The 16744-nt window shown below is 40.4% G+C and overlaps 1 protein-coding gene across 1 annotated transcript in view; it reads left to right on the top strand.

Annotated features, from left to right (window-relative positions):
* Positions 1-16744, top strand: part of LOC118112749 (alpha-1,3-mannosyl-glycoprotein 4-beta-N-acetylglucosaminyltransferase B) — a 34928-nt gene that overhangs the window by 9863 nt on the left and 8321 nt on the right. The window contains exons 3-10 of the mRNA XM_035162285.1: positions 1036-1164; positions 1520-1653; positions 2053-2099; positions 3721-3834; positions 4113-4188; positions 8245-8359; positions 13256-13386; positions 14605-14712. Of these exons, the coding sequence (XP_035018176.1) occupies positions 1036-1164; positions 1520-1653; positions 2053-2099; positions 3721-3834; positions 4113-4188; positions 8245-8359; positions 13256-13386; positions 14605-14712 (854 nt within the window). The remainder of the gene's footprint in view (positions 1-1035; positions 1165-1519; positions 1654-2052; positions 2100-3720; positions 3835-4112; positions 4189-8244; positions 8360-13255; positions 13387-14604; positions 14713-16744) is intronic.

Below are 16744 nucleotides of genomic sequence, written 5' to 3'. Positions count from 1 at the left end.
ATTTAGCAATGGACGAATATATTGTCTATCTGTGATTGGCTGAGTCTATCGTTATTTTATATCTATCGAGGAAACATTTAACCATCAATTGTAAAAGAGATAAGAAAGGAAGCATTGAATCTATTTTCCTTATCATTTAGAAAATTCAAACAGGTCTTACTAAGGCGGCCACTGAAATAGTTCCAGATCATTTCACTCAGTTTGGAGCCTTCGAAAGCAAAATGGACTATTCAAACGCACCCCTGGTCTCGAATGACATCTTCTGGCTGAAGTGGCTGATGATGTTGGCATCAAGATGAATCTTATAGTAGCAAAAGCCAATTAGGGACAAATTAAAACTTAACAATAGCTATAAACTCTGTGCAGCACATTGACTCCTCTAATAAATCAGTAAATGATAATTGTTAATGTTTCAGGGCCTTGTTAGACACAGATAAGTGGGGTTGTTCCTAACTGAGTGAAAAGTCATATTCCTGTGGATGCTTCCTTTGGGTAGAAGTGGTACCTACAAAAGTGCCTCGCTTTGCCCAACAGTGAACGGATAATTTTGCTTCAAGAATTATGTGCCTTGCGAAACCAATGCCAGAATTTTTGTAAAGCTTGATGAAAACAATACTGTTGTGAGGGATGATAATCCCCCACTGGTAACATACAATATAAAGACTGAATCGGACAAAGCCTTGCAACACTACAACTAGTGTTGAATAGTGTTGAATAGCTTTGAACTGTTCTAAGTTTTGCTGTGTCTAACACTTCATCCCAACATATCCTAAAAATGATAAGTTCTTAAAACTAGATTTAGACACAGGACTTCTCAAGACAAGATAAAAGTAACAATGCATGATCCATTTACTCAAGGTGTCTAAATTCTGTATTTGCCACTAATAAAGATAATCAATCTTTATAATTTTATTTTATTCAAGGAGTTTCATAATTAGTTTAAAAGTTTAACATAGTAAAAAGTTACTCCTGTTTGACTGCTGAGTACTAGCTTTTGTACTGACAAAATACTTCTTCTGTTTCCTCCAAAAACAGTAATGCAGAGAGGCACTCCTGCTCGACAGATGTTCCTCCAGCCCAACATTTACCTCTACTTGCCTCACCTCAAACAACATTCAGACAGCCTTATTCCTAACATAGTCCTGGGTCGGGGACGCTATGGAGGTATGGAGCAGTCACACATAAACACAAAAATACACCCATAAAAAGACACACCTTTACTGAGGCTCTTTGCAGTCAGCGTCTCTCAAAACCTTATCTGAAAATTATTTGAACATGTTACATAAAAGTAATTTCATGATGCCGTCACATGAAGACCAAGTAGAATGCTGCTGTCTAGATGGAAAGAGAGAGAGTTCTGTCAGATAAGAATTTACAGTTGAGAGAGAGAGATATTTTGAATTCTATTCTGAATTTAACAAAGAGCCAATGCAGAGAAGCTATGACAGGAGTGTTGATCATTGTTGCTCTGTTTTCTCTCTCCTTACCTGTATACATGGGTGTCTCTGTCTACTCCCAGTGTCCATGGTGCTGGGCATTCCTACAGTGAAGCGTGATAAACAGAGTTACCTGTTCAATACACTCAACTCTCTACTCTACAGCCTGACTTCCTCGCAGCGCCAAGATCTTCTCATCATTGTCTTTGTTGCTGAGGTCACACAAATGCTCACACACACAACCACACAATTGTGACTCCATGGCCTAGTGTGTGTGTGTGTGTGTGTGTGTGTGTGTGTGTGTGTGTGTGTGTGTGTGTGTGTGTGTGTGTGTGTGTGTGTGTGTCTTTGTTTATTGCCACTGGCAGTCAGGGAAAAATGAAACGGAACACATGATACTACACAATAAGTTGAAATGATAGGTTGCTACATCAACCAAATATCAAATGAAACTTGAATGGCACTTGCCTTAGGGTGATGAGCACAATGAAGGTGTCTCACCCCATAAGACCTCCAAAATCTGTTCACTGTTGCAAAAGTACTCAAGGATTTTTTTGAATTAATTAGCGACATCATAAAAATATCAATGACATTTTTTTTTATCCTCCCATGTCAGATGGACTCAAACTATGTGGGCAGCGTAGCAGAGAACATCAGAAAGAAGTGAGTGTGTTTAGATTGCTTCCAATGAGGCAGTTCTACTACTATCACTGTTGTTCACATTGGTTTAATGTCCTCTAATGTCAGTGAATAGTGACAGCAGTTGTAACGACATTGCATAAAACAAGGTCTGATCAAGTAAAAGAATACCATCAGCCCAGTGCCTATATCACAAAGTAACACCTGGGTGAGGCCTCCCCTCATGCTTTTCCCCCTGCTCACTCTGAGTTTCATATATTTATAAGTATATGTGAAAATCCCCAACCAAAGCTCCAGCAGAGTCTATGTGTAACGTCTAACCAAAAACATAAATCTTGACCCTGTTATTATAGCTTCTGACAACAGACCATTGTACTTCCACCTTGTAATAATGACTATAGTAGAGTTTGTATATATACATGCTTATAAGGCAGGTGGAGCTGATTGAGTTGTTAACAAAAGTATTATATCTTAGGTAAAGGAGAGTGGTGTTTATTTTAGTAAGGGTTGTAATGAGAAGTAGTAAAGATGAAGGGCTTTTTGTCATTTTTAAAATACATTGTTAAGGACATTTTATTAGTGATAGTAAAGAGGTAAAAGGAAACAAGAGATTGGGAAGTATATGCAACATTGCCAGCATCTTAAGGCTTTTGGCCCCTTGGAAAGAGACTGGTTATTGAAATGAAAATGCGTTTTTGTTAGCATTCACATATTCCACAGCATAGAAAACACTGAACTATTTTACAGTAGGGATGACAAGGTATTAAAAATAGTCTAGCCTGCATAGTAATCTATGGCTGTTTATCTTAGATTGTTTACAGAAAACATCTTTAAGCTTTTCAGAATGATAATAATTTGTGAAATATTACATCGAGCATAAGTGGTAGTTAAACAAAAACTGACAAATGGTATTTATATTCACATAGCATTCTTGCTTTGAATTGAAAGGAAGAATCCATTAAATTTTGCAGTGGATCTGGGAATTTTTCTGACACATGGTGAGATAGGCGGAAGTATGCACTCTCCAAGCGTCCAGTCACAAATGTGTGCTGTGTTTTCAGTAATTTGTGAAATATCAATGTTCAATCCCTTGTGCACAGATTTACTTAAAGGTCAGCCTTTTTTCTGTAAATCTTTGTATAATTCACTAAACTGAAATGATTTTGCACTCAGTGAAGTAATGTCTTATAATTTCACAAGCTAAAATTATTTACACACTGTCTTGGACCCATAATTTAATAATTTTATACTGTGTAGGTGGTTTACAAATAAACCTGCTTTACCCTGTCTGACAGCCAAAGCCAAAGAGATGCTACTAGCCCCATGTCATGCAATTTCATGCAAGTATACAAATCAAAGCTGTGTATTGCATAAAGTTGAGTTTAAATAAAATACAAGGCACGAGACAGATCCAAATTTTTTTTAAATAATTTTAAAAGATCTTGTTTTTAAGGAATGTATACTTAACTGTGTATTTACCATTCCAAAGCAACAGTCCAGTAGACCATGTACAAACTGTGTTGAAAGTTATTTTCAATTATTCCGCATATGATGTAAAGCACTCTGTGTACCTCATTTATATTTTTCAGATGATGTCTGTTCATCGAGAATATGGTTCTGTAGTTAATCATCTCTTTATATATAGTTTTCCCAAGGATGTGCAATCAGGATTACTGGAGGTCATCGCTCCTTCACAGTATTACTACCCCGACTTCGACAGCCTAACAGAGACCTTTGGAGACTCCAAGGACAGAGTCAAGTATATTTACCATTTCTGTCACTATTTATTTGAAATTATATAATTGCTGGTTCTGTTAACTTTGATATATCTTTACACCATTAATGTCATATTTGTATTGGTTTCTGCTGTGATGGGATCATTTACATTGAATCACATCACCTTCACTTGAAAAGGGAGAGGAAATTAGTGTATTCAGTATATAAATAAGATTTTCAAGAAAATGAACATGAGTTGGTAAATACAACTTTCGTACTGAAAAGACATTAACATTGTGTTAACGCCTTGTCTCTTCATAGATGGCGAGCTAAGCAGAATCTGGACTTCTGCTTCCTCATGCTATATGCTCAGGACAGGGGAACCTATTATGTTCAGGTAGGGGTCAAAGGTCAGAGTTTACCTGCTGTCTGATATTAGTTGGTTCCCATACTTACATTGATAAAAATCATGTCTGTGTAGAATTAAGGTCCAAAGTGCTGTCTAGATAATGATTATATACAGGTCTTCTGATGGTCAGAAATTAACACTCAGTCCATACTCTAGATATGTGGACACCTACACATTTCTCTCCATCTATCTGTCCCATTCTTATCAAAATCTCAAGAACTTTGGTACAAACTTCCAGTTGGACTCAAATATGAACTGATTAGATTTTGGAGTTCAAAAGTTAAGGTTGCTGTGACCTCACAAAATCCACTTTTTGCCTTATAAAGGTGATATCTCAGGGACACCTCCAGGCAATCCTTTCAAAATTGGTACAACTATTCACTTAGAATCAAGAAAGAACTGATGGGATTTGATTGTCAAAGGTCAATGTCACTGTGACCCTACAAAACATTGTTTTGGTCTTGTGAACGCAACATTCAGGAAAACCTTGAGGGAATATATTAGGTTATACATAAGGTTATATATCAGGAACACTCGTTGGAAATTTCAATACATCTAGCAAAGACCATCCTCACCTCATCTATCACCGTATGGTACGTTGCTGCTACTGCCAAGGACTGGGCCTCCGCTCCGCTGAGAAGGTGATCGGCTGCAACCTGCCCTCTCTCCAGGACCTGCATGGCCCCAGGACTCTGAGACATGCAGGTAAGATTGTGGCTGACCCCTCCCACCCTGGACATGGACTCTTTAAGCCACTCCCCTCTGGCAGGAGGCTGTGGGCCATCAGGACCAAAACATCACGCCACAAAAACAGTTTCTTCCCGACTGCTGCTGGCCTCATCAATAAGGCCTGGGACCCTTTAACCGAACTGCACTGATGTCCCTACCTGTGACTTTGACAATTGACACTCTACAAATAACAATGACATTTTGCACAATCCCTCCCGCTTATAGTATATTTTTTATTTGCCTATAGTATTTTCTATTTTATTTTAATTTTGTTTCCTATTTTTTATATTTAAAATTGCACAAACTCACCACAACAAATTCCATGTATGTGTAAACCTACTTGGCAATAAACCTGATTCTGAAGGACAAGATTCACGAAAGCTTGTTTGGCATGGGTTTGCTCTCACCCGCTCCTTTAAGGAGCTGGAGGGTAACAATAGTAACGGCTGTTACAAAAATGGATGTGGTGATGATGCCATTTTGTCTGTTGTCAGAAAAGAAATTCGCAATAAACAGCCACAGGGTTGTACATGCAAAAAGAAAAAACGGCTTGATGCTTCACGCCAGTTACTCCTACATTGGTGACATTAACTTCTTCTGGACGTTTCCAGAGACGAGCATGGCAATGATTGCAGTTATGCCTGGTTTGCCCAGAGAAAGGCACAGTTTGCGCCCAGCGGCAGTAAAGTATTATTATGCCGTTGCATCCCTCAGCAGTTAACAGAAGGCAGAGTGGGGAAAATGCTGGATAATCCTCAGGCACAGGATAGATATGGTACATTGAAGGCTCAAGGACTTTCTTAGTCTGAGTAGGCTTGCTGGCTTCTCTTGCTGCCTGGCATTGGCAACAGCAACCCATCGGAATAAATGGAGAAGATGTTAGCTTTCCTGGGAAGCTATAAGCTTTTTTTTCATTTAACTGTTTCTGCAACAGCGGACTCATGTTGGCTCCAACACTGTCATCAAGGACTGTCGGGCACTGGCTGAGGGGCCATGTGGGACCCAGCCCAAGCTTCTGGATTGGTGCCAGGAGACAGTGGGCATCACTGCCACAGTTATTCAATAGCAGCAATTCATTGGCCTGTTTTTCTACCATGCAAGGTTTGAACCGAAGGCTAAGAAGTGCCCCTCACCATGTAGTTTCTCCGGGACATCAGCAAAGTGGGTAGGCTGCTGTTTGTACAGGACACCATCTGTGGGCAGTGCATTAAGTGCAACACAGGGGCGCAGAGTAGCATCTCATCTTGCCTGCATTGCAGGTGTACATGCTGACTGATGGGAACAACCCCCCCCTGGAGGCCGACAAGCATGGAGCTGTGTTTTGGAAGCCAATGTTTGTTACTGAAAAAGTAGCTATTAGCCTCTTTTGCATGGATTTCCTCTGTGCTTATGTGTTGTTGGTGGATGTCAAGTGCTGCTGCTTGATTAACGCTTGGGACTTATTGTTCCGATGCATGTACATTCAGTGGACCAGGTGCCATGAGGCTGTTTAGCATGATCTCAGCCAGGGATGAGTTCCTCCACCTCCTCTTTGCCCAGTTCCAAAATTTACACAGCCCACTTTCTCATCCACGACCACCGAACCTGGGGGTGGAACACCACATCTCTACTACCAGCCCTTTGGAGCCTTGACCTAGCTATGGTCAGTATCTTGGACACTTTGCTGAGACCTGCCTTTCATTTTTATTTTTTTATTTTTTTTTATCTGGATGACACTCTTGTCCCTATTTTTTCCAGGGCAGAGCATGTATCTCACCTACACAGTGTATTCGAGTGACTAAGTCACCACAGCCTGATTGCATGTCAACCCGGCCAAGTGCCAGTTCGTGTTGGCCACCAGCAAAGTCCGGGCACACAGACTCACTAAGGATGGTGCAGTCTCTCTCCAGTCAAAGGTGGATACCTTCTGAGGTGGCTGTGGCATTTATCCAGACTTTTGTTGTCATTTTGGCATGCCAGGGAACAGCTCCTCCAACCAAGGCCCTGAGTTCAAATCCAGTCACTATACTACAGCATACCACCAGCAGGCTAAGGGGTTGTGCGAGCAGTTCCATTGTTCCTTGAAAACCAACCAACAGATGGAGAATCAATAATATTCCCAATTGATGACCCTAACCGTGATAATTAAAATAAAAGAGAGTAGGCTTCACGGGACCTGTTGGGTTTCTCTATAAGTTTTAAAATGTTAAGATTTGGTACGTAAACATGAATTGAATACCTTTTATGCATTTGTTTTTTACCATGTATTTTGTGAAGAACTTTGTAACCTTGTTTAGATAAGTGCTAACAAATATAGTCATTATTATTATTATTATTATTATTATTATTATTCAGTGGATAAAACACCATCACTACTGGTAAGCGCTATTAAAAGCATATATCATATACATATCATATTCCACACAAAATAAAAGTAAAGACAAAGAACACACAAATAGGAAACCTCAATTCCACCAATACAAACTCAGACAAAAATGCATGCAGTAATGAATCTAGAAAATATCTGGCCGACCATTAAGCGAACAAAGAAAAAACAAGATTCTCACAGACATCTGAGGAAATAAGACCTAATATTTCTAATATATTTTCACTAATCTAAACTCAACATGGCAAATAAAAGTGTGTGAACCATTTGGAATGACCAAACATGGACAAACAAAATGTAGTTCAGCAAATAACACATGAACCATTATACTCTTTTGTGTCATTTAACACACCCATATTACATGCACAGTACTGTTTCTCACTGTTGGAAAGCAAACAAACCCTTGGGTTAAACAAACAGTAGGTGTGGATCAAACCTGCAGAGCAAATTCAGCTGAGACATATTGTTAGGAGATCTGCTATTAACATCTCTCTGAGCTCAGTATCTCTACTACTAACATCATTGTATCAATATTTACAGCCTCTGCACACCCACACAGTGATTTCAATGAAAATGGCTAATGAGACCTTGTCAAATGGAATTTTTTTGTAATTAAAGCTGGAATTTATGATGTCACAAAACTATATGTAAGAGTAGAAATGATAAGAAGTCATCCGACCCAAAGGAGTGTCACAAAATAAATGGGAGAGCTGTCAATCAAACAATCTGCCCACACCCACATAATCCTGAGAAGAGTGGGCTTTAATCCATGGCATTGTCATGCAAACTGGACCAGTTAATAGAGTTTTTTTTTTATTGGTGGCAGGAGCCATGTTGCATATTTTAAATGTTATTAGGGATGTTTAATAGTGAAGTAATAAGTTACTCCAAAAAAAGTCTACTTAATGAATTTTGTTTTTTAAATGAATTCTTTTTTGTGTGTTTTCCAGCTAGAGGATGATGTTGTTGCGAAGGCAGGCTACTACAGTGACATGAAGACCTTTGCCTCTCAGGAAGCTTCAAAGCCATGGCTCTACATGGAGTTCTCCCCCCTTGGATTTATAGGTGTGTCTCTGTGTGTTTATGAAGACGTTTGTACATTTTGAAATTTAAATCTTCCTCTTTGTTACAGCAATTTACAAACAATCTATTTGAACAATAATCATAGTTACGTACTCCTTCATGTAGCATTGTGATGGGGGAATGGTTACAAGGGTAAATTATCACATGGATTTATCTTAATGGAATTGAAATATGATCATTTGAGTGATAACATATCAAAATAGGATTGTGAGTGAATGAATGAGTAAATTAATCTACGAAGGTAAATTTAAAGATTATAATTCTGGTAACCACATCAACCCAGTCATTAATAGCAGAATCCAATGATTGGCCTGAGCCTGAGTGCTGCTGTGCTGTGGAGCTTCTCGGCTGGAACTCAGACTTTGGTTCGATGGCTGGTAACCTCACGTCGAGTCCAGGTGGGTTTTCCTTGAGAAGTCAGTTGTTCAGCAGTGAGTGCAGCCAGCAGGTCTTCGATTAAGACTGTTGGTGCAGGCCTGCAGTCGCCGTTGGAGGCGGTGCTGAATAATTAAGCTCAATCCTCGACTGGCATTGGTAGTACGACATAAAAAATTTCAAAAAATATTTAAACAAAGTCGTAATAAAGTTGTTTTAAAAGATTAACAATAAGAGCATTTAATGCACTATTCTCATGATCAGCAAAGAAAAATAAATATTGCACAGGAAATTAACTTAAACACGCTTAAGATAAAGTAATTCTTTAGATAAACTTCAACAGACAAAAAGCAAAGATAATATACTAAATAAGTGTGTGGAGAAGTATGAAGATGTGCAGGAGAGTGGGAGATTGCATATTCTATCTCTACAATGACTAGATAAGCATTTGCTGTATGGAAAAACAAAAAACAAAAGAATTTAAGTATTTTTTGTATATTTATATAGAATTGCAGTATATAAATATATAATAAAAACAATTGCAGAAAGTTTAACATTATTGCTCCAGACGTTCAATAAAATGACCCGGTTTTCATTTCAGAGTGGAAGGTGGGTTTATTGCCTTAGTCTGTGATATCTCCTGAAAATAAGCACATCTCTCTTAGAAGGGGGAGTGGCAGAAGGAAGTCCTGTTAGCTACTTGCATCACCCTTTCAGCCAGTTCCATCTGAATAATCCACAGTGGCAGTCATATATCGATATTTGTTCAGTGAAGAATGGAGACAGAATTTCCTCCACATCCATATTGAAAACAAAATTTAAACATTTACAGTGTGCGCTCCTCAGGGCCTTAACCCTCCAAGTCCACCAGGTACTGGAAGCCTCTCCCCAGTACTCAGGATTCAGGATACATTAAATGCTGTATGGTTGTTGATGATCCGGGTGGGTGGAGGGGGTTCAGTAGGAGGGCTCAGAGGAGTGGTGGAGACAGGCTTGATGAAGGATGTGTGAAAAGTAGGGTGTATCTTGAGGACGGGTGGGGGCTTGAGGCCAAAAGGTGACTGGGTTGATCAATCAATCAATCAATCAAATTTTATTTGTATAGCCCATATTCACAAATCACAATTTGTCTCATAGGGCTTTAACATGGTGTGACATCCTCTGCCCTTAACCCTCAACAAGAGTAAGGAAAACTACTAAAAAACCCTTTTAACAGGGAAAAAAGAAGGTAGAAACCTCAGAGAGAGCCACATGTGAGGGATCCCTCTCCCAGGACGGACACAAGTGCAATGGATGTCAAGTGTAAAGGAGAACATCAAGATAAAGGTTTTAGCAGCATTGATTAGGGTAAACATTTTGAAGTATAACTGAAGGTCAGTGATTTGGTGGATTAATGTCATTAATGGTCAAGTGTCTGAGGAGAAATACTATGTATCGAGCAGTCCTGCTGCAATCATAGTCCATGGTCAGCAGCCAGCAAGATCATGATCCACCATCAAGATCGGATGCCACTATAGTCCACAGTTATTGTCCACTGCCGCCATTAGGATCCATCATCAGCTGCCACCTCGGTCGTGGTCCACTACCAGTATCTGATGCCAACACGATAAAGGATCTGCCTTTGTTATCACGATCAGCCAGCACGATGCAGAATCCGCCATACTGGATCCACCATTACGACCTCTGATACGTGATCCACAGATCCTAATCCATGATGTGGCCACAGCCGCGGCCCTGGGTCTGCGGACAATAAGGCAAGGGACTCCGGGGAAGAAGTCAAGTCAGTAACATGTATTGATGGGATATGAATTACTTTGATGTGATAATGATTGAGAAGAGGAAGGAGAAGCTGGAAAGAGAAGCTCCGTGTGTCATGTGTCCCCCGACCTTCTAAACCTATAGCAGCCTAACTAAGAGCAGGTCTAGGACAAGCCTGGACCAGCTCTAACTATAAGCTTTATCAAAAAGGAAGGTTTTAAGCCTACTCTTAAACGTACAGATGGTGTCTGCCTCCCGAACTGAAAGTGGGAGATGATTCCACAGGAGAGGAGCTTGATAGCTGAAAGCTCTGGCTCCTACTCTACTTTTAGAGACTTTAGGGACGACAAGTAAGCCTGAATTCTGGGAGCGCAGTGCTCTAGTGGGTTGATAAGGTACTAACAGCTCTTTAAGATATAATGGTGCCATATTGTTAAGGGCCTTGAAGGTGAGGAGGAGAATTTTAAATTCTATTCTAGATTTAACCGGAAGCCAGTGTAGCGAAGCTAATACTGGAGAAATGTGCTCTCTTTTCTTGGTTCTTGTCAGGACACATGCTGCGGCATTTTGGACAAGCTGCAGAGTCTTTAACGACTTACTGCTGGAGCCTGATAATAAGGAATTACAATAATCCAGTCTGGATGTAACAAAGGCGTGGATTAGTTTTTCTGCATCCTTTTGAGAAAGGACATGTCTGATTTTGGAGATATTACGCAAGTGAAAAAAGGCTGTCCTAGAAATTTGTTTTAAGTGTGAATTAAAGGATAAATCAGGATCGAAGATCACTCCCAAGTTCCTGACTGTTTCATTGGAAGCAAGGGCAATGTCGTCTAGCGCAGCTATATCGTTAGATAATGTATCTCTAAGGTGTTTAGGGCCAAGTATTAGAACCTCTGTTTTATCTGAGTTTAATAAGAGAAAATTGCGGGTCATCCAGGTTTTTATGTCCTTGAGACATAAAAACCCATCAAGGTTGATGGCCTTCTCAATCTCATAGGGGGCCAACTTGCGTTACTCCACCTGGAGTGGAAGGTGGGAAGGAGGGTGGTAACCAGAGGATAAGCCCACTGACGCCCCCAGCGCCAGGCAGAAAGCCTTCCAAACTTGGGAGGTAAACTGGGGCCCTCGGTCTGAGACAATATCCAGGGGTAGACCGAGTAACAGAAACAGATGCTTGGTGAGAAGGTAACGGTCTCCAGGGCTGAGGGGAGTTTGGGGAGAGAGACAAAGTGCACACCCTTAGAGAAACAGTCCACAATGGTGAGTATCAATCAATCAAATTTTATTTGTATAGCCTATATTCACAAATCACAATTTGTCTCATCAGGCTTTAACAAGGTGTAACATCCTCTGCCCTTAACCCTCAACAAGAGTAAGGAAAAACTACCAAAAAAACCTTTTAACAGGGTAAAAAGAAGGTAGAAACCTCAGAGAGAGCCACATGTGAGGGATCCCTCTCCCAGGACGGACAGAAGTGCAATAGATGCCAAGTGTAAAGGAGAACATCAGAAAGATAAGGGTATTTGCAGCATTGGTTAGAATAAACACTTTGTAGCATAACTGAAGGTCAATGAATTGATGGATTATTGTCAGTAATGGTCGAGTATCTGAGTAGTCATATTGTATATTTCAGATAAAGCAGAGGTTCTAATACTTTAGAGATACATTATCTAATGCAGTGGTTCTCAACTGGTCTGGCCTCGGGACTCACCATCACCCCTTAATGACCCAAGTTGAGGAAAATTTTCAACTTCTCAAATTTATTTAATGAAAAGATGGTGCAGTTTGAACCTGAGATAGTACAGAATATCACAGTATGCCAACACAAAAAAAACAAGTTTAATGATAAACCAAAACGACCAGCAGGTGGCGATGCTAGAGAGGGAAATATTCCCTTTTACACTCAATTAGCTGCATTTTAATTAAAAGTCAGTCTACTGGGCCTCCTTAACCTGGGATTCCACCTCCCAGAAGGCAGCTGCCACAATACACGAAGGAGGGAGGATGGACTCTGGGGAATTGCTGGGGGGGTCTGTTGGGAGAGGGCATCAGGTTTCTGGTTGCGGGAACCGGTCTGAGTAATGAAACCGAATGAGCTGCAGGTGAGATGGTGAGCTGCCCTGGTAGCGCCTCCGCTGAGTCATCAGGAGGATCTGGCGCACACCTGCGGAGGAGAGACATAACAAGGGAAGGGGGGAAAACGCTAGGGGGCGCAAAAGAGCTATGACAGAAATCTCTGAGTATGTGGAACACATATGCCGAGAACCATTAATGTTATCTGCTTGAAACTTGGCATGTGTATTGTTAAGGGCATACACATTTATATGTATATATGTCTATGTCTAACGGCCCAAGACAGTGCTGTGTTGAATAAACAGGAATCCAGCAAACTGATTTCATGTGAATTCTACAACAGGTCGGGTTATTATGTCCCTACCATTGAAAAACCTCAATATATGAAAAAATTGGTGAATGACACAATTCTCCTGAATGGCTTGTACGCACAATTGAAGAGCAGAACTGTTAAAAAAAAATGGCTTGCATGAGTCCCATTGTGTTTGTGATTTATAAGAAGACCAGATACATTTTATGAACTAATATTGTGTGTGTGTGTGTGTGTGTGTGTGTGTGTGTGTGTGTGTGTGTGTGTGTGTGTGTGTGTGTGTGTGTGTGTGTGTGTGTGTGTGTGTGTGTGTTTCTGTCTGTCTGTCTGTCTGTCTGTCTGTCTGTCTGTCTGTCTGTCAGGGAAGATGTTTCGGACTAGTGACCTTCCAATGATCACTGAGTTTTTCCTGATGTTCCATAGAGACAAACCCATTGACTGGCTGTTGGATCATATTCTGTGGGTGAAGGTTTGCAACCCAGAGAAAGATGAGGTGAGTCAGTGGTGCCAAGAGGTGAAAGCACATCACATGTGTATTTTGGATGGTGAATTGACTAGTGGGGTGATTGTACACAATATGGAGGTGCTATGGGCCAAAGCAGTAATCTACTATAAGGTTTAAGATATAAGAACCTTATCGGTATCTGAGAGGGGAATTTATTCAGCAAAAGACAAAAACAACAACGTTTTTTGTTAAAAAACATATAGCACAGGAAAGATAAATTAGTAGATACATAAGGGATTTTAAGGCTGGTATATATAAAAAATTCAGTTGTTTGAGTGTTTTTGTCTGTCTGTATGTTTGTGTGTCTTGTCTCTGTGCTTAATCTGTCTGTTGGACTGTTTTATGTCTGAGTGTGTTTGTGTGTGTGCATGTGTGTTTGTGAGAGAGAAAGAGCAAGAGAAAGAAAGAGAGAGAGATTCACATTATTGTTCACACTGCTTAAAGAGTCTGGACACATTAATCTCAGACCACCTTCAAAAGTACATCCTCTATGTGCCTTGGATGAGTTCAAACCCCGTACTTAGAATTTACATGTTACCAGGTCTGAACAGGGTCTTTTTCTATCCAGTCAAATAGAAATGTACAGTCTACTTCCTGCAGTACAGTATTGTCCTGATGTATCAGAGGCTGTAGTTTCATAGTTTGTATTACTTCAAATTACTTCAAAAAAAATGAGAGCTCCTAAACCATTTCTCACCTCCAGACAGCTGACCAATCACAGAGTTGGTTTTGGAGAGTTACAGAATGAGATTTTGCGCTCACAATACAAAAATGAACTAATATGACAAATACTTTAAGAAACCAACTTCGAAATACGCATAACAAAAAGACTAACAACAACATAACATGGAAACACTAAGACAAAGATTAAACATTATATATTTTATTATTATATATATTATTACATATTATAATTATTATATATACATATTTACTGTTGGAACAGTAAAACTGTTCATTCAGCTTTGCTCATGACTATATTACTCACATGTCATAAACAAGTAGATCCTATCATCAGATCATATTATGCTGCTTATTTATTTCAATTATTTTCCTAAAAGGTTCCTAACAGAACTAAAATGGCCATCAACACTTCAGGAGTTTCAAAAACTAATTGTGAAGTCAATTGTATATTGATACAACACCCCAATAAACTCTGTAGTATGCAATGTAGTGATCTACATGCCTGTGTGTTGTGTGACGTAGAAAGACTGCAATGAACAAAAAGCATTGCTCAAGCAGAGGTACAAGCCCTCACTCTTCCAGCATGTAGGCCTTCACTCCTCTCTACGTGGGAAACTCCAGCATCTGGTGGTAAGTGTGTTACGTAAGCTCAACAGACAAGACAGACAATGGATATTTGTTGACTGTATTACTTAATAGTATATTTTTTTGCCTCAGTGTGCGACGCTACTTTTCTCACTGAATAGTGTGGCTTTCTGCTCTCAATAATATGGTGGCTGCAATTGAACATCTTTAAATCAGTAACAGTAACTTTAAGCTTCATGAGCAACAGTTTTAAACACTCGGTTATGTTGTAACCTTGGTTCTCTGAAACATTCATATGTATGGGGGGATGATCTCTCTGCTGTCAAAGTGTGTGGATACTTCTTTAAGACACACTGGCTCGCCCGGCCACGCCCTACGATGTATCTATAAAACACCTGTGTTGGTGTGGAGCCAGTTGATAGTTTAATTGACTCCAAGCAGCCTAAGAGTTGTAGAGATAGTCTCTTCACTCAGAGAACCAAGGTTACAAGATAACCAAGCTTACCCTATTGTATTGAGACTATCTAATCACTCCGTTACATATTCATATATACGGGGTAAGTCTTTAAGACACCCCGCAAGGAGATGCTGCTGCCCATAAACCTGTAACACCAATATATGACAAAGGAACTATTTACAAATGTACACTACTAACATACCAACCAGGTCTGAGCCCCGCAAGACACAAAGGCCCAGCCTGGGAGGCAGAGGGGATGCATAGGTTAGTTCGTAAGACTGACCTAGGGAAACAGGTAAAGACCTTGCCAGTCCGCAGAGGTCAAACAGGATAGCCACTTTGTTCAGCTCTCAAGCCACTGAGCTGACCAAGGGAGATTACAAACCATGAAAAGTTATCTATCGATGAGTCTCACCAAGCACCGGCTTGCTGAAGGAGTGTCTGGCTGCGATGTTTAATCTGTAGTACCTTGAAAATGTAGATTGCGATGACCATGTGGCTGCTGCACTTACGAAAGCAAGCAAGGCATCCCGCCACAAAGGCCATATGGTAGCCACACTACGGGCCGAGTGCGCTTGAACCCCAGATGGTGCAAGCAGACCAGAGACCTCATTGGCCATCTCAAATGCGTCCACAACCCAGTGAGAAAGTCTAGGCCAGTGGTTCTCAACTGGTCTGGCTTCGGGACCCACCATCACCCCTTAATGACAAGCCGCGACCCAAATGGAGGAAAATGTTCAACTTCTCAAATGTATTTAATAAAAAGATGGTGCAGTTTGAACCTGAGATAGTACAGAATATCACAGTAGGCCAACACAAAAAAAGAATTCATGATAAACCAAAACGACCAGCAGGTGGCGATGCTAGAGAGGGAAATATTCCCTTTTACACTCAATTAGCTGCATTTTAATTAAAAACCAAAAAGTGCATCTTAAGGACACAAGGTAATACAACATACATAACAATTCAGTAACTTCAGCCTTTTTTATCAGACTCAACAGTGCTTTCATGCACAAACTTGAAATAAAAAAGTCCAACTACTGAGAAGTAGTTTTAAAAAGACCCAAATTATGTAGCTTTAGCTGAGAATACTCACTCACTGAATCTATGACACCAACAAAACTGATCCTATTCACACTCCTTAACAAATACTGTTAAGGAGTGTGAATAGACGGCACTCCGCTGCATTCAAAAATCCCCTTCAAAATAAAAGCAAATTTTTTTTTGACCAGGACCCACTGAAAACGGGTTCGCGACCCACCAGTTGAGAATCACTGGTCTAGGCTACCTGTGTAACCTGCCAGGACCCTAAATTCTCCCCTCTTGTCCCTGAGGTATAATTTTTCCCTCTGGGAGCTACGGAGATGGGGGAACGTTCCCATTTTTCTCCGAAAAAGCGGCAACAGGCTTCTATGGTACGTGCAGGCATTATAAAGCAGTCCATACATAACTGTGGACTTTCCCTGCATGATAGTGCATGCTGATGTCCCAAACAGACCACACACGTGTTTGACCATCTTCCAGAGGCATATAAATTCCACAGCTCACACACAAATGAATATGGTGGCATGTCATCTTTGCTGGGGAGGCTTGCCTTTAGATAAAAGCTTAGAAGCTGAT

The sequence above is a fragment of the Hippoglossus stenolepis genome, chromosome 7 (genome assembly GCF_022539355.2).
Source record: "Hippoglossus stenolepis isolate QCI-W04-F060 chromosome 7, HSTE1.2, whole genome shotgun sequence".
NCBI lineage: Eukaryota > Metazoa > Chordata > Actinopteri > Pleuronectiformes > Pleuronectidae > Hippoglossus > Hippoglossus stenolepis.
This window is presented reverse-complemented; position numbering and strand designations above follow the sequence as displayed.